The sequence below is a fragment of the Chrysoperla carnea genome, chromosome 1 (genome assembly GCF_905475395.1).
Source record: "Chrysoperla carnea chromosome 1, inChrCarn1.1, whole genome shotgun sequence".
NCBI classification, from domain to species: domain Eukaryota; kingdom Metazoa; phylum Arthropoda; class Insecta; order Neuroptera; family Chrysopidae; genus Chrysoperla; species Chrysoperla carnea.
The window spans coordinates 86,954,598-86,981,199 of record NC_058337.1 but is presented as its reverse complement, the minus strand read 5'-3'; the positions used below and the strand labels follow the sequence as shown (position 1 = coordinate 86,981,199).

At 30.5% G+C, this 26,602-nt stretch overlaps 4 protein-coding genes across 4 annotated transcripts; 2 read left to right on the top strand and 2 right to left on the bottom strand.

The window, feature by feature from the left end:
• Positions 1-300: 300 nt before the first annotated feature.
• On the bottom strand, positions 301-2,793 carry LOC123305560 (tetratricopeptide repeat protein 19 homolog, mitochondrial-like; the record flags this gene model as incomplete). The annotated part of the gene is made up of 2 exons (XM_044887315.1): positions 301-956; positions 2,329-2,793. Coding segments are annotated over 2 exons (1,017 nt in total), but the record flags the coding sequence as incomplete, so codon positions are not given.
• Positions 2,794-2,906: 113 nt separating this feature from the next.
• Positions 2,907-5,625, bottom strand: LOC123302343. Its single transcript, XM_044885240.1, has 3 exons — positions 5,313-5,625; positions 3,646-3,914; positions 2,907-3,197 (listed from the first exon to the last, which is right to left on the bottom strand). Exons 1-3 carry the CDS (start codon positions 5,583-5,585, stop codon positions 2,948-2,950), a joined length of 792 nt encoding a protein of 263 aa, XP_044741175.1. The 5' UTR covers positions 5,586-5,625; the 3' UTR covers positions 2,907-2,947.
• Positions 5,626-7,118: 1,493 nt separating this feature from the next.
• LOC123302327 (kinesin-like protein Klp61F) lies at positions 7,119-12,945 on the top strand. Its single transcript, XM_044885216.1, has 7 exons — positions 7,119-7,324; positions 7,405-7,543; positions 7,786-7,941; positions 8,135-8,442; positions 9,040-9,469; positions 10,068-12,002; positions 12,699-12,945. The coding sequence occupies exons 1-7, from the start codon at positions 7,266-7,268 to the stop codon at positions 12,834-12,836; spliced, it is 3,165 nt and encodes a 1,054-aa protein (XP_044741151.1). The 5' UTR covers positions 7,119-7,265; the 3' UTR covers positions 12,837-12,945.
• A 1,630-nt stretch (positions 12,946-14,575) lies between these two features.
• On the top strand, positions 14,576-18,954 carry LOC123302335 (WD repeat domain-containing protein 83). Its single transcript, XM_044885227.1, has 6 exons — positions 14,576-14,694; positions 15,748-15,992; positions 17,257-17,482; positions 17,546-17,654; positions 18,524-18,682; positions 18,785-18,954. Exons 1-6 carry the CDS (start codon positions 14,628-14,630, stop codon positions 18,903-18,905), a joined length of 927 nt encoding a protein of 308 aa, XP_044741162.1. The 5' UTR covers positions 14,576-14,627; the 3' UTR covers positions 18,906-18,954.
• The last annotated feature ends 7,648 nt before the right edge of the window (positions 18,955-26,602 follow it).

Genomic DNA, 26,602 nt, shown 5'->3' with positions numbered 1-26,602 from the left:
ACTTTTTTAGCGAAGTTGTATAAGGCAAGGCGAGGACAGTCGAGACACCACTATTATCATCTCCGTAATATCATTCCTCGCCCGACTTCGTGCTACTTCGCGATAGTGTGGAGGCGGCAATAGAAATTATTGATTTTGTGCTCTAGACAACTTAATGAAATAGTTATTGAAATAAATATCACAATCTTCTAAATAAAATTTTATTTCGAGTATCGTACGATACTCGAAATAAAAAAGTACTTTTCGTGGTATTTATTTCAATAACTATGTCTCAACTCGAAGTCAGCAAAAATTCATCCTTATATAAATTTAATGAAATATTTCAACCTTTCTTTCTTGGAATTTCTTTATGTTCTATGTTGAACAAAAAATATCTGTATTTACAAGTTTGAATTTTTTTTTCATTATTTACTATTAATTTTACTTTTTACATTATCTAAGCAATCACTAGCTCTTTCTAATAAATTATTATCATTACTTGCTTTAGCAAAATGCCAAGCTTCTTTACACATTTGTTGAGAGTCTTTATACAAACCTTTTTCCATTAAAAGTGTTCCTAAATTATATTTTAAAACACCTGTGTAACTTTCATTACCCGATATTTGAATAAGGCTTAATGATTTCTTAAAATATGATTCTGCATTACTTAAATCACCAGCACGCCAATACGCTGAGCCCAAATCATTTAACAATTTGATTGATTGATTACTGGTAATTCCCAAGACTTGAACACAAATGTCGTATGCTGATTTAAGACAATCGATAGCTTTTTTTACTCGGTTCTGGGTTAATAATAATTGTGCATAATAGTCGTATGATATACCACGCAGTAGTAATGAATCATTGTCTGTTTTGTGTTCTAATTTATCTATACACCATACGTAACCAATTTCAGCTTCCTCTAGGTATCCCATTTGAACATGTACATTGGCTACTTTTAAACTAATATGAACTACCTAAAATATAATCACTGATTATTTCACAACAGGTCTAAGCTAGAAATAATTAACAATTGATTTTTTCAAGGAAAATTACCGGGAGTAATTATTTTTCGTTATAATGCATTTGGTAATTTAAGGTGAATTTAATTTTTAAACAAAACTTTTGATATTAATATACAAGTTTTAGTATTTGAATTTTTAAAACTATTCGCAACATTTCTGAGCCCATGATAGCCAGAAATTATAAACTTCAGTGTTTTTATACAATGTGTCCAAGAGATTTTGAAGCACCTGTACCATTTCCGGTTAACAGTTTAATCCCAATAAATAATTCAAAATTTTTAATTTTAATGAATTGATCGATTAATTCAAGACGATTCTTAGCTATGTTCGATGGAAATTAAATCAACCTAAGATTCTTTTCCTAACTGTGTATTGCAACTTGGGATCTGATGAAAACGCGGAAGCGCCAGTAAAAGTAACTGATAGATTTCTATAGAGTTAATTAGTAGATAGATTTTTATGTAGTTAATTTTTAAATGTATTACGTTCTCTGATAGTAAATTTTTTCAGATGTAGACATTTCGCCTAAATAAAATCCATGAAAAAATTTCAATCAACATGAAATGGAGACCAAATGTATAAAAACCAATATACCCAAGCCAGCGAAGAAAAGGCAAAATTTAGCCGTGCGCTCATGGGTGAACTGAGATGAATCAGGTCAGAGTAGAGATCCCTTCCCCCTTGAACGTTGACGTATTATCTGATTTTGTTGGCTATAAATGTGTTTATGCCAAAATACTAATTATAATTTCTAATTTTTCCCCCTTTAGGTTAAAAATTCGTGTTTTGTCTTTTCTGGGACCAAAAGCTGAGTAGGACCACTGAACTTCTTGCAGTCTTGCATTGGTATATATCAATAAGGCAGGCGGTTTATACTTTACACTTAAATTATAAATGATATAGAATATGGTTACATGTTACACTATCTTTTCGTTTCCAAGTAGTGTCTTCAATATATCATCGTTGGTCACATTATTCTAAATAGAAAGATACTGAATTATGGAAATATTAAGAAAATACCAAAATCTTTTGTAGGCTTGATTTTGATCGATTTTTGTTACATAGAGCTCTAGAATAAATCGGATTTCTTATATCCTTCATAAATATATACTAATGCAAGACTTCCAGCACACGATCAAAATTTTTTACTTCTTGTTTTTATGTACAAGGTCAATTTAATCAAAACGAAATATTGTAGCACAACATTTGACAATTTAAAATACTATAAAATCATTTTTCCTATTCCAACGAAAGTATTGGGAACAGTCTTAAAAGTATAAAAATTGATATTTCATTATAAACTTCTTTAAAAATGTCTAATTACTTTTAAATCGCCTTCTTCGATTCCACTTTGTAATAGCCGTTGCATGACATTTACAAATAAATTTTTCGCTTTCATGGGTTCATTACGTTCCATAGCTAAATTAGCCATTAAATCATAAATATATGTAATTGCATTTTGATTATTTTGTTTTTGTGCCATATTTAACGCAATGTGTAAAAGTTGTTCAGCTTGAGAATATTGTTCGCGTTGTACGCAAATAATGGCTCGCTTCATTGTCATAACAATTTCCTCTTCTGGATTTAATTCTTTTTCAGCTCCACTCAAAAAACCCATCAAACTAAATGCTAGAATATTTTTAAATATTGGTAATTCATTCTTTTGAAAATAATTATGTCTTAAAGCCAACTGTTTGTCATATTGCTGTGTAAAAGATTTTTGAATTTGAACGTGCACACTATTTCTTATTTGGTTATTTAAATTATTTAAAAATTTTATAGTAGTAAATATTTTTTTAAACATTTTTATTTAAATTGAAAATAAAATTACACAATATTAACAAAATAAATAACAGTATAATATACTAAATAAATTTATGTTATATAAAAAGACATTTACAAATTACAGAAAAAAATGCGGGAAATACAATTATATTATATAGTTAGTAAGAGCATTCATTACAAGCATGTGTATCTGAATCATTTCTTTTATTTTTATGTATTGGACGTTTTTGAATACCTCCAGCAGCACCACCCACACCAGGAGGAATACGTGAATTTCTATTTGTGGGGCAGCCAGGGGGACATCCTGGTGGTTTTGTCACGCATTCGCCACAGATTTGTAATAATATATTCTCTTTAATTAATTGAAAATTAATCATTATGTCTTCGAGGAATGCACATGGTCCACATCTATAATTTTTTAACATAGTTTTTCATTCAAAATAGACGAAAGATGCGTACGATTTTCTAAGGTGTAAAACAAATTTTCCTAAGTGAGGAGGGTTTGCGATTCCCCCATTTCTGGGATTTAGCATTAGAATCTCAAATTAATTTTTTCGAAGAAAATGTAAAACCAACTTTGAATATGTAGCATTTCGTTGTAAGCACCCTAAAAAATTGTAAGAATAATTTCGAGCAAGCTAATTTTAGAAACACTATATTTCCTTAAAATTAATTTCCTTTGCTGTAAAGCGTTATTAGAAATTGGCACTTCGAAAATATATTAATTTATATCAAATTTTTCGAATGAGATCGCAAATAAGATTGTTTTGAATGACCCTTCCTCATATTCTCAAAGATGTATTCTTATGAAGGCATTTTCAACTGAAAACAAAAATATAATGTGTTGTTTACTTACCGGAGAAGAATACGGAAATCAAGAATACAAGTAGCATGCAGAACTGATATTAAAAACATTGAACTTATAAAATAGCTCCAAGCAAATATAGCTTCTGGCATACTAGTAACTTCTACTATTCTTCGCGCTAAGCATTGAAAATGGCCCAGTTTTTCAAATAAATGACATATTAGTAGACCAGACTTTGGTAAAAAACACAAGGCCCAATTTTCAAAAGGAAACCAAAAATCATTTAAGGTGTATTCTAATATAAATGTGGCCATAATATACTGTGAAAATACAAACAAAATAATTAGTTTCCGTCGTTAGTATTCCGTCCGCGGTATGGTTAGGTTAGCGAGTTCGGTTCCCGCGGTCGCGAAAAAATTTATTTAATTAATAGTTGTGATGGACTGGTGTAGTGCATGGTATATGCATGAAGGAGGTGCACTCAGTCTCTGAAATTGAGGAGCTCATAAATGAAATTATCAGCGGAAAGGTGGTAAAACACATATGGTATCACAATGGGCTCTATAGCCTAAGTGTGTCCTTTGGGGACAGCCAATATAACCTAACCTAACCTAGCCTATGCTAATTATATTTAAAGTTAAATTATTTTTAGTTTTTGGATTGTTAGATTAGAGAAAAAAGGTTCAAGTGAAGACTTCATAGGATAATACACAGATTTCGAATTTTTATTTTGAAGGATTAAACATGGCGATTATAAAGAACGATGGCTATCAGATCTACAGTACTATGGACACAAATAATAAACCCGCCGGTATAGACGAACCAATCGATGTACATGAAAGCAAAGTAATTTTCGATTCCCGGGATAATGACAATCATTAAGGAGGGATATTCGCTTTTTCGTTATCTTTTTGATTTGAAACTTTTTTTATAAAATCAATATTTTTTCGACTTATTGCGTTAATTAAGGATCACAAAGGAATTGCATCAATAATTGAAAAGAAAATTGATAATAATGAATTGATGACACAGTATTCGATGGATTCAATAGTAATAAAACGAAAAATATTGTTAATAGATTTTAAAAAAGTTTGTAGAGATATCTATACAACTTTGACAATAGGTAAAATTAAATAGAAGTAAACGATAAGGGAGGTAATCGCGAAAAACAGACTAAAATAGCGAAATTTGTACATTCCTTACACAATAGCCAGAATAATTTTGCTTTTACAAAAGTTTTAAGAGATAGAACATTTAATTTAGAAGAGAAGTTTTCTTTAGTTTTTCTAGTAGAATGAACCATTCTGGATATCTAAAAATAAACGCGTTTCGCGGGATAGTGACGCCCGTACCACTCAGGAGACTCCTAAAATCTGATATTAAGCTTAGTATTTTCATAATTAGCTACCTATTGATGGGATTATAATAAATTTAGTATTCAAAATAATTACGTTTATCTATCTTTGGCAATGCCATACTTTTATTTATTTAGTTTTGTTTTAAATATTTAGACAAAATTATTTAATAAAAAAGGTTATACACCGCCCAGGCATGCGGTGTAACCTTTAGCGATCATGCAGAAGATATATTTTTATCTCCAAGCACTATTTACGGACCCTGATTAACACGATGATACATCTTAAGTCTCAAAAAACTAACGAGGAGTGTTTCAACAATACCCTTCATTTTAGATTATTCTTAAAAAACACTTTGCGAACCTGATATAAATGATCGATAAACCAATGTAATTCTCGAAAACATTTGGGATATAATCTTGTATCTAATATTAATATTACAACTGCTATTGCGAATAATACACTTGACATTAAAGGCGCTTCACTATTATCATAATCGTCAACTGATTTCCCACTGGATTTCGAGCTGCCACTTCCACCACCACTAGGACCATTTATGCCTTGAGGTTTACGAAAAATGTAGAATCCTGACAAATTTAGGATAAGGGCCAAAAGAACCGGGGCCAGTTGGGCCATTTTGCTAATACTATTTCGAATAATTTAAAGTAAAATTTTAATATTTAATAATTGTTTATTTATATATCATAATGAAACCTACTTGATCAATTTTTTGAACAAATGAAGAACATTTCAACAAAGGCAGGTTTGGATCTATCCAGTTGAGTAAGATTTTGAAATAAATGTACAAAAAAGAATCACATGGCGTAAAACCTTTTCGAGGAGTTTTATTTTCGAGTTATAGAAATATCGACATTTTCAATTGTGAATAATGTAAATCTTTAATAAAACTTCATCTTTTTTTTACTACAGAGCATTTTTTGCTTATGATTCATTGTTTTGCCGATTTCTGAATCTATTTTGATTACAAAAAGTTTGATTTGAAAAGATCTGAACATTTCAGGCGCCCCAAGAAAGTTTTCTATGTTATGTATCTATGAAATTTCACATCTTTGAGCAGAACGGAAAATTAACTGTGAAGGTGCGATTTCATGGTGTCCTTTGACGCTAGCTTTCCAATTTGATCACATAGTATAATTTCGATCAGAATGCTATCTTAGCGTTAATTAACTGAAGCAGAAGCAAAGCAAAATTATTTTTAGCTTTATCGCTACTTTTTATCTAGATGGCACTCTGATCAAAATTATACCCATAGAGGTAATACATATAGAGGACGCGAGGGATCTGCTAGTCTGGAAGTGGGTGCGATATGATGAACAAGAGAGCAGTTGCCTGTTTGTTCCTCTGTGTCCTTGTCATATTTATATGATGCATAGAGATTTTGTGCCTGCTATTATATTTGTATTATTTTTTGTATGTAATGGACAGGGATACAGGGGAACTCACTGGCAGTCTTCTCTCTCGCTACGCATATCGCAAGTTTCGGGCCCTCGTGATCTCTATGTATGTAAACTCTTTGATCATACCATGTGATCAAATTTTACGCCAAAAACTGGCGTCAAGCGTCACCATGAAATCGTAATTCCTTAATAATTCCAATACAGTATGCAACAAGCCGTAAGTAGGATCTGATGCGACCCTTGAGATCCACACGAATAACTCTACAGTATAATAAAAAAAGTTATAAAAAAATAAAAACTCGATCAACTCCATACCATTTATTCGTCATGTGAAAGGACTGAAGACCACAGATTATAGTTATTAATTTAAAAAAATTATAATCTGTGCTGAAGACTGAACATAAATTTAAACGTTGAGAGTGCATAGTGAACTCACCCTATTGCATTATACTTATTAAAACTCTTTAATGAAAACAAATACATGCGCAGTATTAGCGTTATTCAAAAAGTTAAAAATATTTAGGCTGTACATGTTAAGACTTTGACTATTTCAACCTAAATTAATTATTAAACGATAAGTAATTAAGATAATATAATAACATTTCGAATATAATTAATGTGCAAATAGTTTTAAAATTATTGGATTTCTATAGCATGTGCTCTAAACAAGCACTATTTTGAAATTAAAAGTTTTTAACATAAATAGATATTTCAAAAAACTGATTTTTAAATGTTGTTGTAACGGATAAATTTAAAAAAAGGTGACAGTTGTGATTTCTTAATCATCAAAACTTTTAACTGTAAAATATTTATATGTGTGTTGTTGTTTGTTTTAACTCAAAGAACCTGAACTGAAATAATAAAATTTTGTAATAATTAATTATTTGAAGAAGACAAAATGAATAGTAAAAAAGAAAATAGACAAAATCAACAGATTCAATCATTCGTAAGAGTTCGGTTAGTTTTTTTTTAAATTTGTTTTACTATACAATTTGTTTTTATATTCTTTAATTTTTGTCAATTTTGTAACATTATAGGCCTCTAAGCAGCCAAGAAAAGGAACAAAGATCTCACAACGTTATCGATATACCGACGAATCGGGAAGTAAATGTTCGTCAGCATTCAATATCAAAAAAATTTACGTTTGATCGTGTATTTGGCCCAAAATCTACCCAGGTAATTTTTATTTTTAATTCAAATATTTATTATATATACCTATTTCATTCTGTGTGTTACCTGAATATTTCGAATCTAGATTACGAAAAATTTGACCATTATACGATGTTATAAATTAAAAGACTTTTTCACAAATTGAAAATATTTTGTGCAATGATAATAACTTATTTATCTTCAACTCAGTGTATGTTTGGTGTTTAAAAATTAACGTATTTTTCTAAATTGATCTTTAATTTTAATAGCTTGAATTATATTCGGTGGTTGTTAGTCCATTAATACAAGAAGTATTGGCTGGTTATAACTGCACAGTATTCGCTTATGGACAAACTGGAACTGGAAAAACCTACACGATGGCGGGGGGTTCGGAAAAAACAACAACTAATGGGTCATGGCAAAATGTAAGTATATTTTGATATCTTTACCATTCGCGGAGAAACAAGCCAAATTTTGATCGAAATGATAGGATATTTGATAAAAATGTAACTGGATACATGGGAACCTTTTTTTTAAATCGTCAAAGCTGGAATTTAAGTTAAACTGAATATAAATGGGCATCAGGATCGTTATAATTTGCTTTCCGTTTTTATTTAGGATCCAGACGCAGGTATTATACCTCGTACTTTAAGTCAGCTATTCGATGAATTAAGATTGTTACAAGTGGAGCACACGGTACGAGTCTCATATTTGGAGCTCTACAATGAAGAATTATTTGACTTGTTATCGCCAATCGAAGATTCATCTAAAATCCGACTTTACGAGGATAATGTCAAGAAAGGATCAGTCATTGTTCATGGATTGGAAGAAGTCATTGTTCATAATAAAAACGAGGTTTACAAGATTTTGCAAAAAGGCTCTGAGAAACGTCAAACTGCTAGCACGTTAATGAATGCACAATCAAGGTATGAATTATCTGAAGTACTCAATTAATTATTACCGGGGGCGTAGAAACCGTCATATCTGTGGTAGAAATGATATGGACCTCCAACACCTGCTCCATTTCAAAGATGATTTATAAATAAAATTTCATCTCTAATAAATCGGTCGATATAAAATCTATTTGATTTTATTTGCATCAATATTTTGAAAAAGGCCCCCTCAGTACTAGTTCCGTTACTGCTTATTATTTATAAGTACAAACCAACAAAATCGGAAAATATCAAGAAATATAATTCACCAGTAACATAGAGAAGAAAATTACAAAAATCGCACCATTGCGATATGTTTCTTTTTAAATGAACAAGATTTTTGTAAATTTTAAATCTTAATTACTCTAAAAACACCAAAAACAGAACAATTTTGATTTCGATTTGAATAAAACTTAGTATCCAAAAAACAATAATTTAGCCCGAAACTCTTAAAATACAAATTATTACCTGACTACCGCAACACCTTATTTACCCCAATGCTAAACAAAAAGTGGGTCTAAGACAAATTTATGGATTGGTTAGTAGTACCTTTCTAATGACTAAAATCCAATGTTGTTTTTTTTTTTGCAGTCGATCACACACAGTTTTTTCTATAACTGTGCACACCAAAGAAAGTACGAACGAAGGTGAAGACCTTTTAAAAACCGGAAAATTAAATTTAGTGGATTTAGCTGGCAGTGAAAACATTGGTCGATCAGGAGCCGTTGACAAGCGTGCTCGTGAAGCTGGCAATATCAATCAATCTTTATTAACACTGGGGCGTGTAATTACGGCTTTAGTCGAAAGAGCTCCACATGTGCCGTATCGAGAGTCCAAATTAACTCGACTTTTACAAGATTCTCTTGGTGGGCGAACAAAAACGTCTATCATTGCTACGGTATCGCCAGCCACATGTAATTTAGAAGAGACGTTAAGCACTCTTGAATATGCTCATCGTGCCAAAAATATTACAAATCGACCAGAAATTAATCAAAAATTCACGAAATCTGCTTTACTTAAGGTAAGACTGGAATATTCACTTTTCCCTATTCCTAAATTTTTTTCAGAAAAAAATGGCAAATTGAATAGAAGAAAATTGGTTTAAAATTAAACTCTATTTAAATAATAAATTCATATTTTGAGTTTCATCCATGCTGTAAACAATAAATATTATAATTTTTCTTGGGTGCTTGAACAATTAAAATAATCTAGGTGTTACGTTTAAAATTTTGCAACGTTTCGTTGGCCTTTATTTCCAACTTCAAAAATTTAGCTCGATATTTTTTATTTTCTTTTCTTAAATTTGAATTAAATGTAATGAGTTTTGTTCTTCAATTACTGAAATAAACATCTAAATTATTTTAATTGTCCAAGTACCCAAGAAAAATTATAATATTTATTAAATAATAAATCATCTTAAAAACCAACTTAAATTACAAGTTCGGAACTTGTATTTTAATATAGAAAATTTAGAACTTGAAATTTCAAATTTTGATTTGATAATATTTGCATTGAAAACTAATTTTTGTCATAACAATTGCCCATTTTATTTCTGAAGAAATTCAAAAGTAATAAAAACTTGTATTTTGTAACTTTATTTAGAATTTTATTTCATTCAGGAATATACGGAGGAAATTGAACGATTACGACGTGACCTAACTGCAAGTCGATCATGTAACGGAATTTATTTAGCACCAGACAATTATAATCATATGGTTAACGAAATCGAAAATTACGCACGAGAGTTAACTGAAAAAATTAACGAACATCGGGCAATCAGTGATGAATTAGAAAAAGCAAACGATATCTGTACACAGCTTAAATTAGAGCTAACTGAAACTAAGGTAAACTTACTTGAGACCGAAAAAAAATTAAAAGAAGTGACAGCGATTTCAGAGGAGGAAGCGCATTTAGTTGAAAAATACAGTGAAACTGAAGCGAAATTAGGAGATCAGGCTCGTACACTCTTAAACGTTGTCGAAACGGTTACAAAAGATGAAAATAAATTGCATGATAAATTGGAACGCGTGAAAATGATTGAGTCGAAAAATATAACGGAAAGAGAACGATTCCAAAATGTTTTCAATTCAAATCTGTGTGAAATGCAACAAAAAATTCAAACATTTTTTCAAACACAAAATAACTTTATCGAGACTCATGTCTCACAGAACGTTGAACACATCAACTCTAATAAATTCGAAATGATTGCTATTAAACAAATTTTAAACGATTTATTTTCACTCGGAACGAAATTACAAAACGATTTACGTGAAACGTTAAACGGAAATATTGAAATGGATGAAAGGTGCTCCGATGAGCTGAAAAAGATTGTTCAGGATAAATTTACTCATAGTTTTTCAATTGTAAACGAATTGTTAAACACGAAAATTCTTCCTTTATTAGAAACATCAATCGCAAAATCTGATAAAAATGTTGAACAAATTCGTGATAATCAACAACAATTAATTTTGAAATTCATTGAATCGCATCAAAATTTTGATAAATTATGTTTAAATATCGAGCAATCTATGAAGTCAACATTTGAGAAATTCTCAGAGCTTTATGGGAAAAATATTCATTCAACTGCAGTGATGAATGAAATCATTCAGAAACAGAAACACGAATTGGATGAAATGATGCAGAAAATCAATTCGATGAAAGAATTTAATGAAAATCTTGAAAAACAAACAGCTAATGTACATGAAACATCTGAAAATATGATTCGACTTTATGAAAATGGTTGCGACGATGTGAAAAATATTGGAAAACAAGCGATTTTTGATTCAAATGAACGATTAAAATTAAATGAAATGCATATTGTAAGGGTATCGGATGATCTAGTTCTAAAAGAATGTGGTTTACATGATAATTGTAAAGAGCTTCAAGAACATCTGACAGCTGAAATTGACGAACTAAGAAAAGTTTTCGATTCAAATATTCAAACAGCGCATACAAAAATTATCGATAAATCAAAACGCAATATTGAAAAACATGAACTCATGAAAAATTTAACAATTAAAATCGATGAAAATCTATCAAATTTAAAAACGAATTCAAACAATTTACAAATCACGTTCGAAAATTATCATGAACAAGTGAAATTATCATGCGATTCAAATATGAGCAATTTAAAAGAAGAAAATGTAAACTTTGAGCAAAAAATTTGTTCCGATGTGAATGATCGTAGAATTGAAGTTGAACGATTTTTAACAGAAGATATTATTTTTGACGGTACAAAACCAACGGGAAATACACCGATCCGTAAAGATTTTATACCATATCCAAGATACTTAGCAGCTACAGCACCACGGCAAGTGATTTTGGAACGCTTTAGAAGACGACGTTTAGCTGATAATTTGCAGTCAAGTGATGCGCTTGTGAATGGAATTGCTGAATCTAACTCAAATATCTCCGCCGAAGAGGATTTGAATTGTTTGGGGTCTGTTGAAACTGTCGGATTGGTTAAAGCATCGTCTACAAATGATTTATGTAACACAAGAGAAGAGAGGTGTAAAGCAGATTTTGCTACACCCAATCCACCCAGTAGTCACAGGGTAAGTTAACTAATATTATTACTGAATGTCAATCCTGTTTAGTTTTGTTTGCCCCCTATCTTTCGTCGCAAGTATTTCTAGAGATGTGTCAATGGCATAATACGAGTACGTTGATGTCTGGCAAACACCAAGGCCTAAAGATCTATTCTGGTGGAAAAAATATTTGAAGAAAGAATAAGTCTTAAAAAGTCTTAGGAACTCTGAATTTTTTAATGTTTTTGGACTGTCTAAATCAGACTTAATAAGTCTGGATAACTTTGAATTAGACAGTCCAAAAACGTTGAGAAATTCAGAGTTATTCAGAATTCTTAAGACTTATACTTTCTTCAAATTTTTGTTCACCAGGGTAAGACCGAGAATGACTAAACATGTTTAAAATTAATCGCAGCAACTATTTTCTTAAAGTTGATTCATGTTTTCAGATGTTTCATATACATGAACTGTTTGTTTTTCAAGATTTTCATTTAATTATTTCATCGAATTAATTTTCTACATCATTTCATCCAATTCGTGTTTCTGTTTCTGAATTATTTCATTCATCACTCCAGTTGAATGAATATTTTTCCTGTAATTCTCTGAGAATTCTTGAAATGTTGAATTCATTAGATTGTTTGATATTTAAACATAGTTTTTCAAAATTTTGATGCGATTCAATAAATTTTTAAAATAGATTGTTTTTTTTTTTTATTATTTCAGTTATCAAACAAAGAAAACGCTAATGTTTCATTACTCAAATCAAAATCAGCAACACAGCTTCAAAGAGTTTCGGATAATAATCCAGGATCACGTGCAGTAACTAACAGAAGAGAAGTACTTGGTCCCTTGGTTAATTAAAATGAACTTTATTAAATTTTATAAATATTGTAAAATAAAAATATTATTATTTTTTAATGTTTAAGCGTATTCTCAAAGTTTATACGACTTTACATTTGTGACTTTTTAAAATGTACTTTAGATTTAGAAAAATATAATATTTAATATTCAAAATAGCATTTATCTTTTATTTTTGTTCCTTTTACGATGTTTTTTTTTAATGTTGCGACATTTTTGGTGTGCTTTTTAATATGTTATTTCTACACATTTTTACAATTTTGTCTTGAAAGGCATCAATGATATTTAGTTTTAGATCATCTCTGGATTGAAAGTCATTACCGTAGACCTTTGCCTTATAATATCTCCAAAGAAAAAAGCCCACAGCTTTAAATAGCAATGTTTATGCGATCGATTCATATCTGCTTTACGAGGATTATTCATTGCTAAACTGTTCAAATATCATATATTTCTTGATTTTCGTTCGAAACGTTTTCATTTCCTGCCACATTTCAAAATACCTTATACAATCAAAATCACTGATTAAGATTAAATGGTAGTTCTATTTGATAGTACATTGAATTTTACGACATATCGGTTTTAACGACTAACTAGTATTACAATTAGTCGTCTTCATCTACAACGACCAGTACTATTGGCTATGTTGAACATTATTCACTTAATCTTAGTGTTGTATTCACTTTTTTTGAACCTTAAACACCGTGAGGCCTTTTAAGTGGAGGACCAATTTAATTTTAGCGATGAAGGCTCCAGCCTAGGAAGAAAATTTGTAATTTTTGTCAGTTGAGTAGTAAAAACCTCACTATTTTTTATTAATTATAATGTTTCTAGGGGCTTATTAATTGGTACCTAAAACACTAAAATTATCCATCTCCGGGGAAAAAATAATCTGGAATACAAAAGGGTCAAGATGGTGAAATTTTTATGTTAGTTAAATTCAATTCGCTTATGGTGACATTTCTCTGTAAAATATTTATTTTATTATATTTTTTAAATATTTACTATTATGTCTGTGTAGTATTTTGTAACGGTTGCACGGCCGTTATGGAAGTTATTTGGCAAGCGTCAGAAATTTTTTTAGTTTTACTTTATTTTACAGCAGTTTTCGGGAATAATCCCACACTTGATTTCAAATTACCGTCATACTGCCAGTCTGCGGCGTCTACCACTATTTTTTCCATGAAGGTTATAAAGAAGGAAAACGATCGCAATAGAAAATATTGTCCCCAAAATATGGACAAAATAAGTGAGGCGCTGGGATCGCTAAGTTGTCTCATTAAATGCGGGCTGTTGTGCGCTAATATACTACTTACCGACGACAGCGCGGTTGGTGGCTGAAAAATGAACTATAAATTCTACAAATTTTCAGGGACAGGTGCGCTAATGCTTTAGCACGTAGCGATCGTTCTCCTTCTTTATAACCTCCATGATTTTTTCCATAAAAGTACATGTTGTAACAAGAAAATTGCACCTGAGTTAATTCGGTTAGGGTCCACTTTTTTTCCCGATTTACTTCAACCCCACTCCTCTCCGAAACCGCCATAAAGTTTTGTGTGTCACTATTTTTCTCGATTTAATGTATTTATGCCATAGATAAATTTATGCATATTCATTATGCTTCATGGTTTAAATAATCAAGCGCTATAACGAACCTAACGCATAACTTTCTAAGCGCCATAACAAACCTAATGAACAAACCTATAAAATATTCAGTATCTGTCAGCTGTCCCACCAATTGACATTAGACGATATGTCACTTTTTTAGGTTAAGAATTTGATAAATAATTTTGAAATATGAATTTATCATGTACAAAAACTATTGATTGTAAACAAGGAGCAATAAGGGCTGTTAGATATAATGGTAAATACTCAAGTAGTTTCGGTTTCAAAATAGGAATATGACGATATCATATGGACTCATCTCCATTTCAATTTAAAAACTACCAGAAATACATAAATTGCAATATCAAAATTTGCGTAAAATGAACTAAATATACGTAGAGCCGAAAATCTTAGCACATTATATGTGATTGTTTTTATATTTGGCCCAAAAGCTGCCATACGACGGTAAAATAAATATTGGTCGGTATTAATACCAGGTTGCAATATGTCGATAGGCAACCTAGCTGTTATATGTGTTCCTTTTATTAAACCATGTTTAATCAAATTTTTACAGCGTATTTTAACAATCAATTGCAAAATAAATGCTCAATTATTTCCGTCCAATGTGTAAAGGCTTCTCCCTATTGACGCGGTAATTACGCTTGATGACGGTAACTAAACTTAAGTCACACACGTTTACCAGGACGTAACGGGAGTGTTTGCTGCGCACAATGCAATTGAACCTTATAATTCACTTCAAGGAAACTACACAAGCGCTACTTCGAGATAATCAATCAGAAACCATGTTCGCTGCTGTAACACGGTGGTAAGGAAGTGTGCTTTCTGTTTGTTACCATGTTTACCGCTTGCCTTCAGGTACCGCATTAATGTGAAGTGGAACCTTAAGTTACTTCAATGTAGCAGTATTGAAACGGCAGCAGCGAAAAAAACGTAATAATAAAAGTACTGTACCAGAAAAGAGATTATCATAATATGTACGATCTATAGTCTTTAAGCATACACAATATTTTTTTTTCTGAAGCAGAAAAGTTACAATTATTTCCAGCCTAAATTGTACATTCTATAAATAATTAAACCTTAAGACACATAAACAGCTAAACACTATTTAATTGTTCTTATGATGAAATTACATTATCTGGCACAATAGCGACATTTCAATTTCCGTGAGCGAAAAAATAGCACTGTGTTTAAAGCCGTACTGCAAAGTATAAATTTTTGTAATTAAAATTAAGGAGGAGAGAGGGTTGGAAGAATCTCTAAGAATATACAATTATAATTTTTTAATTTTTAGTTGATGGTAATTATTGTTTAACATGTGGCTCAGATAAAAAATTAAAATTATGGAATCCTCAAAAAAGTTTATTACTAAAGACGTATGGAGGTCATGGAGATGAAGTTTTGGATGCCTCTGGGTCATGTGATAGTAGTCATATAGTTTCTTGTTCAACAGATAAATCTGTTATACTATGGGATGTAACAACAGGGCAACCAATAAGACGTTTCCGAGGCCATGCTAGTGCAGTTAAATGTGTTAAGGTGTGTATTTTAAAACTTTTTAATTAAAAAGCATTAACTTGAGAGGATATAAAATAATATGGAACACTTATTATTTTACTAGGGTCATTATATCTTAAAGAGTCTGTACATTTAATTGATAAACTTTTTTTAATTTATTCAAATGATAGAGTATTAAATTAAAGTATTGATTTCTCTCTATGTTTCCGAGCAAAACATATTTTTAAGGAACTCATTACTGTCCTAAATGATACTAGGGTATTTTGCATAAGGAATAGATTAATCTCAAATTCAAAATTTTGTTGATAATAAATAAAGTAAATAATACAAACAAAATTGGATTAAAATTGTAATTATTATTTTTAGTATATTCACTTTTCATTAAAATGTATCAAGAAGTACCATTTTGGCAATTTTTGTAAACTATGTATGTAATCTTAGTAAATTTTGGTTATACTTTTCAAATTTATGATCAAAATTAACCTAGCTCTAATAGGTTACAAGAATTCAGTGTCCTGATCCCGGAGTTAAGCACATAAGTGATGACTAACGAAAAACTAACATCACAGCTGAAAAGAATGACCCAAAATTAGTGGGTTTCAAAAAAAATTCTAATAAGATCGGATCAAATTTGTTTGTATTATCAAAAAAATCGAATTTTTTAACTTGATGACGTCATCAAAATCCAAAAAAATTAATTTTGCTCCATCAAATTCAAATTTTATCCAATTTTGATAAACCAAGTATGTAATCCTATCAAATTTGGGTTATATTTTTGAAATTTGTGATCAAAATTAACCTAGCTCTAATAGGTTTCAAGAATGTGGAGCTCTGATTCCGGAATTACACATAGGTGATAGCTAGAGAAAAACTTGCATCATAGCTGAAAAGAATGACCCAAAATTAGTGAGTTTCAAAAAAAATTCTAATAAAATCGGACCAAATTTGCCTGTGTTATCAAAAAAATTTAATTTTTTAACTTTATGACGTCCTCAGAATTCAAAAAATTTAATTTTATCACAAAATTATGATATTTATAATATTGTAAATTAATTCCTTTTACTTTATTCTTTACTATATTTTTGTTTTATGTATATAACAAACTTTTTGCTTTGCGCCTCAATTTCTATTGCACCGGTGAAGGGTGCCTCCTTTGCCACGCCCTAGTTACACACCTGATATTATGAGAAAGAAAGTACATAAAGCTTCCATTCATGACAAATATATTTAAGCATCTTCATCTACACCGTGCTCCGAATTTTCTAACGTGACATATATTTTTTAGTTTAATGAAGATTCATCCATTGCGGTGTCAGGTAGTAAAGATAATACAGTAATGTGTTGGGATTTAAAATCACGAAATAATGGTCCATTTCAAGTTTTAAAGGAAGCTAAAGATTGTATAACGTCGATTCAAATATCTGATCATGAAATTTTGACGGGATCTGTTGATTGCAAAATTCGAATATATGATATTCGAGTCGGAAAAATTATATGTGATTTTCTTGGAGGTAATAAAATTAAATAATTGATACTGAATATATCTGATTTAATTTTTAATGATTGTATTCCAGAGCCTATTACTTCCGTAAATTTTACAAAAGATGGTCAGTGTATTTTAGCAAGTTGTGTCGATGATACTCTACGATTGATGGATAAAGATACTGGTGAAATGCTCGGAGAGTAAGAATTTTATAGTCTATTGAACATTTAACTTAATTTTGGACTTGAAATATTGGTTATTTTGATCTTATTTTTATTCAATCAATTATTTTTTTTTAAAACTTTCAAAAGTGACATAAGGTCATAAGCATAACTATGGAACAATTTCTTGTCTGCTATGACCTTGGAATAGTTGTCTATCCTTGTTATTTTTCAAAAATACATTCAAAGAATTTCGTCCAGATAGACTTATCAAAATTGATGTAATTTCAGATACCTACATCTCCACGAAAAATACAACCCATTCGAAAGTATAGGCTTTTAACATTTTGAAAATGTAGCTCAAAAGTTACTATCATTCCCTACCGCTTTATGCCGAGTGTTGAAAGAGTATGCAAATTAAATTAGTACCGAGCGCAAAAATTATTTTTCATAAAAACTGATATTACTATTGCCAAGCTTGTTCTTTTGTCTAGAAAAAGCGCTAGTCAGCGTTGCTATCTTTCTAACTTGAATAACTTTAGAAGCCAGGTGGTGGTAGTGGTAGTAGTGGGGGAGAATGAGATGTCCTATTTCCGGCAATGGACGATTTTACTAGAGCTTGGCAAAATTTTCTAGGCATTTAATGATGCATTTCTTCTAAATGTAAATCTTAACTCTGTTGTGACTGTAATTAAGTATCATTTATATTTTTTAGACAAAAATAAAAGGCACAGAGTAAAACGAAGCACTTCAAAGAATAATTCCGCTTAAATTGTTATTTATTTAGGAGATATGGCTCGTTAAACGCGCATAAATTTTTACCAGCTCTAATTGAATCTCCCCAATTGATAATTTCACAAATTAACGTATAACATTTATATGATTAAAAAAAGGATTATTATTTTTAGGTTCAAAGGACATACAATGAAGGATTTTGCAATTGAATCTATTGTTAGTCAAAACGATACTCATGTAATGTCTGGATCAATTGATAGCGCTATTTATGTTTGGGATTTAGTTTCGGGAGTTGTTACCAACAAGCTTATTCATCCTAAAATTGAAAATAGGTAAATATTTGTTCCGAATTGTAAAATCACAGTTTGGCTGAAATTACTCGCAAAAAGGCAATCGATTGAAATTTTAGAAATTATATTTATTTTAATTTTTAGATCATATAACGTAATATATTCGTTGCATGGACATCCTAAGCGAAATGAAATTTTAAGTGCTTCCGGAAATTTTATTTTCATGTGGGAACCAGAACATCGTTCAGAAGAACAGAGTTCATAATTTAAGACTGTTATTTAATATTTTATCAATAATAATTATAAGTATCATGTATCACGAATTAAATAAATTTTTTATTTTATCACCTTTTTGTCCATTATTTTACAACTCCCAAACTAATGATCGTACGCTGATAATCGTAACTACGAGTCGTGCAATGTATATGCAAGATAGATTCTAAACTTGAGATTATGAAATATCCAAATTCAATTAGAAAAATCTTTATTAAAAAATTACTGGTAGTAGAAATTTGACTGCACAATCATAGTGGATTAGCCGTATAGCACGAGTAGCAAATGCTACAGACCCCGCGCAATTGAGAGACATTTGGACCCTGAAAAATTGTATGTATACCAACAAATTGGTACGTCCGACTTAATTATTATATTTCGAATCAAATTTGAATGAAAATTATCGGAGTAGGTAAGAAATATTCTTTGAAGGGATTCTAACAATTAATGCAAGTGACGTCCAGATCAGAGCTCCGATTCATTTTTCGATGTAGAGACTGAAGTTCTCTAAGGGAATGCATTTTGAAATTTTTCAGTCACAGATCTTAAATGAGTTTCAGTATATCTTTCTTATAATGATTACTTCCATGGTAATATCTTTAATAGTTATGTATCGATTTTCGATATCGAATAAGACCTTTGTTTATTACAGACTACTTTGACCACTCAATACTAACATTATGGTCATTGAATCAATAACTCCCACATGGCAATTCAAATCTTATTGCTACGAAAAATGCCTTTCGAAAATTCAAAATTTCAAAATAATTAATATAGATGGATTAAGTAAATAAAATTCATATTTTAATGAATTTATTACTCTATGAGGCATTAAACAAAGACTTAAGCATACGTGTACAACTTATCTAATAGGTTTGTCGGGAATTTTATCGCCCACAACTTTTATATTTCATCAATAAATGAAAATTAGGTTACTATTTAGCATTTATATAGTTTTGTGGTTTGGCGGTTACATAGATAGCAGCATTGTAGAGAGTACCATGTAAAAGAACCAAATTTAAATGAATGAAACATGACAAAAATGAGTACTATAATGGATACATAAAACCTTTTTATGTTCAAATAAAACGCACATACTTTTAAATAATTAAATATGGATGTCGTAAACTCGTAAAAATGAATCATGTGAAATTAATAAATAAAAGGTTCTAAAAAAATACCTACACAAAACATAGTTAAGCCAACCAGCCATACATGCATGCAGCAATGACCAACAACTGTGTATAAGCGAGCTAGTACCAGCAGTCAGCACTGTCAACAGCTCTAGTCGCGGTTTGTTGCCCGTCCGTTTAAGACACGTGGGGTTCGTTACCCTCCTTTTTGTCTTTGTTGCTGCGCGTCTCTCTCTAACTGAGAGCCAACTCATCAAATATCTTAAGAATTTCAGCCGTCATCAATATTGTGTGTCGTATCAATTTTGTGATCGAGTTCCACATTTTTTTTTTTTATTATACAAAATATTTTCAAATAATAAATAATTATGGTGAATATTTTTCATAATATATTAATTAAAGTGTACTAAATACCCTTTCGTGGTATTTATACGCATCGAATATATTTGCAATATTGAAGTGTCATATAATAAATTAGGTAAACATTTTTTACTTGATTTGTTGACATATTTTTAAGTGTTTTTCAGTAAAATTTCTATGAACGGTGTACAAAATTTAAGTTTTCAGTTTGAAAAATATGTTTTAGTGTACACGGCGGTGTTTTTATTTTTCGTGTTACTTTTTTTTATCAAACAGTGTTGGGGAATAAAAAATTTTATTTTGTAAAATGTCATTAAAACGTCAAATTTGAGTAGGTTTTTAAATTGAAATAGCCGGATCGTTTTTTTTAGTGGTGAATCAATACAAGTTTTAATTACTATTTATTTTTTCATATTTCTTTAAATAAAGTGAGTGCTCTCTGCTGTAAAACTACCAGTGATAAATAGTTAATTATGTACGTGGCATCTGATTGTATTCAATATTTTTCTAGTGATGAAAGTTGATCTTTGACGACCATTGTAATTAAACGTTTTTTTTTTTATTATATTATATTTTGTATCGGTTAATTTAGGGTATAAACGGAGAGTTCATGGGTATGCTCAAAGGTCAAAATATCATTGTTTCTATGTTTCATCAAGTAGGGAGCTATTCACCATACGGTAACATATTTTTCGTGTTTTTCATATAAAATTTAAATATTTTATGGTGGATTGAATTATGGAATATGGGTTTTTGTATGATATTAATGTTGTTTTGTGAGTTGAACCTGTCATATCGAATTAGAATGTGTACCTATATGTCTATACGCCCCCTGACGAGCCTCTTAAAATTTTTGTTATAAATATTATAATTAATAATCATTGCAAGCAAAAATTTTCTATTATTATTTTTTTCTACGTACAAATTTAATAATTTTCTCAATTTAATTTCTTATGTTATAATAAACATGGGTTAATCTAATTTTAACCTAAAAACATAAATACATTTTCGATATGTTTTCGAATATATTTTAATATTGATTTGTATTACTTTATTTATAGAATAGTTGTATTAACTGATTATAAATTATTCATATGCTTATTTTAATTTTTAATTAATATTATTCAATTTTTTTTCTGTATGTTTAATTAGTGACAATTATTATTCTTATCATTCATAACTACTTTATTAGAGTAATTAATTATAGTTATTCTTGATTTAAATAAAATCTTATTAAAGGTGTTTAACGCTCCAATTCTATTACAAAGGAGTTCTCCATTTTTAAAATTCAAAGAAAAGTTTAGATTGGCAGTCTAGATTTCAAGAAATTTTCAGAAGATTATCCTAGAAAAATATTAAATTTAAAAATAACATTATCTCTTGACATAATTGCTTAGTTTTTTCACAATAAAGAAAAGATTAACAGTATATAGGCGTGCGGTTTTGCAGTTTTTTTTAAACACTATATTTTTTTATTGTATAATCTTGGGTATTAACTTAATTTAATCTTTTTTGGTCGACTTGAGGGAACAATTATTTTTTATTTTATGGTTCTTTGGGAAATTGTTTCTCCTTCGCCACTCAATGAACGCAATAATTTATAAAAAACCACACGTATGCAATGTAACAGATTTGACCACTTAGTACTGTAAATAAAACTTGATTTTACTTATTTCTTGAATCTTTTTGAAAAAAATACGCCGATCTGAAGCCCTTTTTTGAACTAAAATAAGGACAAGCATGTTTTTCTTAGTATTTGACCGAAAATTTGTATGATGTTTCCGAAAGATTTGATGACCGAAAATTTGACCGAATGTTTCTATGTACTCCCCTTTTCTGTGGATCATTTTAATCTATTAAGGCTAGTATTTGAGGTGAAATGCACTTTTATGAAAAAATCCTAAATTTGATGATAAATACTTAAGTTGATGATAAAACAATACCTCTGTTTCTTCTTCTTTTGGATGGGAAACACGGCGTTATTAGATTTTGAACCGTGAATTGGAACTAAGCAGGGGTGGTCTGGCCATACGAGAATTTCCGGTGAGCCGGTTTCCTCAGAAATAAAATTCCGATAGCTCAAAAATTAAAAAAAAATTTTATATTAAAATTTATCTGTGTATTTATTTGCTGACAATGACTCATAAGTTTTTTTATCTGCCAGCTTTTCACTATAATTTTAAGCGTCCGCCGTGCCTCTACCTTAAACTTCAACATTGGGGCCTTATGTTCTGTAAACGAAAAATCCCTATAATTGTAGATTACAGTCTATATTATATGATCAGTAAAATCCGTTTACCTTTTTTTTGCGAGTTTTTTCACCTATAGAATGCTCAAAAAAGACGGTTTATATATAATATTTATAATATTAATATTTTCATACAAATTTCCATCCCATATTTCACTCTTTTAGGGGATGAATTTCGAAAAATCCTTTCTTATGTTACACCTACAGTATAAAATCAATATCTTCTCGAAATTCCAAACTTCTATCATAAGCGATTCAGGCTGAGCGTCGATATATTAGTCGCGACATTACCTGTTCCCCTCCAGATTATTTTCCCTATCTGAAATGGTTCTGATTTTAAAAAATATACAAAAATAATCATTTAAAAAATATCATAAAAATCGGAGCTGTCATTGGGGAACCCTAAGAATGGCTATTTTATGTATTCCTTTATACGACTAAAAGTTCCAAATGATAAGGTTTCTGATTATTTCTGAGGAATAGCTATACTTAAATTAAATGCAATTTCAGTAGACAAGTGGGCTAACAAAATTTGATTTAGTAATTTACTAAACGAACTATGAAATTAAAATATCTATAAAATTAAAAATTATTAACCAATTTACTTGGAAAGTAGGAACTAGATTCAAATAATATATAAAAATGCATTTTTATGCAATCATTTATTATAATGGAAGTATATGGACGTATTATAATTTCATTGTGAAAGTAAATTGTGAAAGTTAATACGAATTTACGAATTCTTCTAAATCGGACGTTAATTTTTAAACTTTAATACCTCATATATATGAAAAATATATCAAGGTATATTAATTTTAGTTCTTAGTTTGTACCGCTTATAAATAAATATTGATGATACGAAAAAAATTTGGATATTAATGTTCATAAAATCATCTCAATAGTTCATTTCCGTTTGTCCGCCAGTCGACACGAGAACTCAAAAACGAAGAGATATCAAGGTGAAAATTACTTATGATATAAAAAGTGAGTTATAGTTCGTAAATGAGCAATAAACATCACTGTTTACTCGTGAGAGCGCAAATTAGGACAAAACTTTGGTGTCCATTTTCTCCAAACCTATAAAAGACAGAGAGTTGAAAATTTTCATGTAACTAGTAGTGTTGTGAAAGATTCTCGAAAAACGAAGAAAAGTTAGTTAGAAAGTACTTTCGAAAATTTCATCAATATTTCTAAGCGTTACAAGCTTGGGACTAACTTAGTATACCTTGATATATATTTCATATATACAGGGTATAATAATATTTCTGTTTGGAAATTTAGGCCATTTACTCTTACTTCAACTTGTGGGTAGAGAGTGTAACACCGTTTTGTACAATCGACCTCAACTTTTACAGAACAACGCCGGTATGGTATGGTATGGTATGATATGGACGTTAGCGGGCCATGCTCGGGCATCGCGCCTCGAAGCAATGGTTCAGAGCACCTAGCCAAATAGACCCTTGTACTCTATCCCCGCTACGCTTTTCAGTGGCTATTATAACCAACTGATGTACTGAAACCCAGGATTTGCCTAGCGCTGAGTTTCCTAATTTCTTCTGGTTCGACTATGGCCGGACCAAACCATTTCCTTCGCTGCTGTATGAGCGCCGGGCAGTAACAGAGAAAGTGGATCGAAGTTTCTTCTGAATTTTCTCCGCATCTGTCACACGCGGGAGATTGTCTTTTTCCAATCTAATGTTGGAACTTGTTCAGGTTATCATGCCCTGTGAGTAACTCTACGATGACTCTAATATCAGCTCTGTTTAGTTTCAAGATCTCCTCGGCTCTGTTACCTACCGAGTTTCCTTCACCCAACAGGCTTTTGGAGATTCGCCCTCCCTCGTAGCTGGTCCATGCTTTTAATTGTTGGTTTTTCAGATTATCTCCTAATCTGTTAAGACCTTCTTGGTATGGCATCTTCGCAAGCTTTTCTTGAGTGGGAGCCATGGTGGTTCCCAGTTTGGCCAGCTTGTCTGCTCACTCATTACCGTTCCAACCAGAGTGTCCGGGGATCCAGGTAATATTGACTTTATTGTGTCTCGCCAGGTTGTTTAGACTGTTTCTAGTCTCCTTGACGAGTCGCAATGACTCTGTACAGTTTGATAGCACTTTAACCAGTCCGTGGAGCAATTGGTAGAGGCATACGTCAATCTGATGAACAACGCCAGTATACATGACCTAAATTATTTGTTGATCGTCTTAATTTAAATGATAACATTTTTGAGGAAAGTTTTTTATTTTATTCGTAAATTTTATTATTTTTTAACTCGTTAACTATATGGGAAATTCCTCAATAAATTTCTCTGTAATATAAAAAAAATTGTTTACAATAAATTTATAATGGTTTTTTAGTTGGGATTTTCCCATATAGGGCGAAATACTTTGAAATGAATTAAAAAAACCTTGATTTAAAAATTATTGAATTTATGAACTTATATAATTTTATCTGGCTGCGGTCTCGTTCACATTTATGTATGTGTGTTAAATCCCCCGTAATACTTCGATTTTAGATTGGACTTAAAGATTGAATTTATTAATTTATTACATTTCATAATTTAATAATATGTGAATGTTGGGCCTATGTTCTTTGAGAACTTTGCTGAATCTTGTTAAAGGCTCATTCAATTCCTGGCAAAGTCTTATTTTACTCTGTATATATGAAATATATATCAAGGTAAATTTAATTTGGTTCCAAGTTTGTAATGCTTAGAAATATTGATAATGCGAACAAAATTTTGGTATAGATGTTCATAAAATTACCTAATTAGCCCATGTCCGTATGTCCATAAGTCTGTCTGTCTTTTTGGAATCACGTTAACTCAAAAACGAAAAGAGATATCGAGCTGAAATTTTTATGGCGTACTCAAGATATAAAAAGCGAATTTGAGCTTCGTAAATGAGCAACATGTTTAAATATAAAAAATGTTCCCTATTAAAAAAAAAAACCAAAAGAAATTTTTGAATTTTTTCGTAAACATCTTTGCTTACATTAAAGGGTGCAATTGAGGCTAGAACAAAAGTTTCAATTTTCTCACAACTATGCAAGATAGAACGTTGAAAAGTTGTAGATAGTTGTAGATGTTAAGTCTATTGATTCTAATTTCATACCAAACCTGTCGGACAATTTATACGGGGGGAGGGGGTTGGCAAATAGAAAAATAATTAACGTCTGGTATTCAACACTATCTATACAGGTTATTTCAACAATTAACTAGCCAATTGTTTAATTTCACTTCAACTTGTTTATACAACTGACAAAATTTTACTTGTTTTGGATTACAATTGCCTAACATAACTAGAAACTGAACATTCTATAGGTGAAGGAACTTTGAAAATCGGTTCAGTAGTGAACTCAAAAATGAATTCATACAAACGTTCATCCCATATTCCACCCTTTTAGTGGGATGAATTTAAAAAAATCCTTTCTTATGTGACATACAGTATAAAATCGATATCTTCTCAAAATTGCAAACTTCGATATATCAGATACGTCGATATATCGGACGCGACATTGCATATCCCCCTACCAGATTATTTCCTCCGCCTGAAATGTTTCTGATTTTAAATAATATACAAAGAATCATTTTGAAAAAAATGATCAAAATCGGAGCTGTTATTGAGGACTTCCTGAGAGTGACTATTTTAGTATTTCTTTATCCGACTGACTATAACTTCAAAAAATCGATTGTGAAAAACAAATTCCCTTTATAATTTTTGCTCGAGTTTTTTAACAGTTCTACTACTTTTCAAATACCACATGAGCATAACAAACTGATAGATTCTCAAGTAATTACTAATTAATTTTGTTTATCTTGATAAGAACACATTACTACAACACATACGTTAACAGAAAACCTGTTTTTTAGTGATATTCAAACGGTCTTTTTGAATACCAAGAATTTTATTGTACCATTTGGAAATTGGGTTTTTGTGTGATATAAAAAAAAT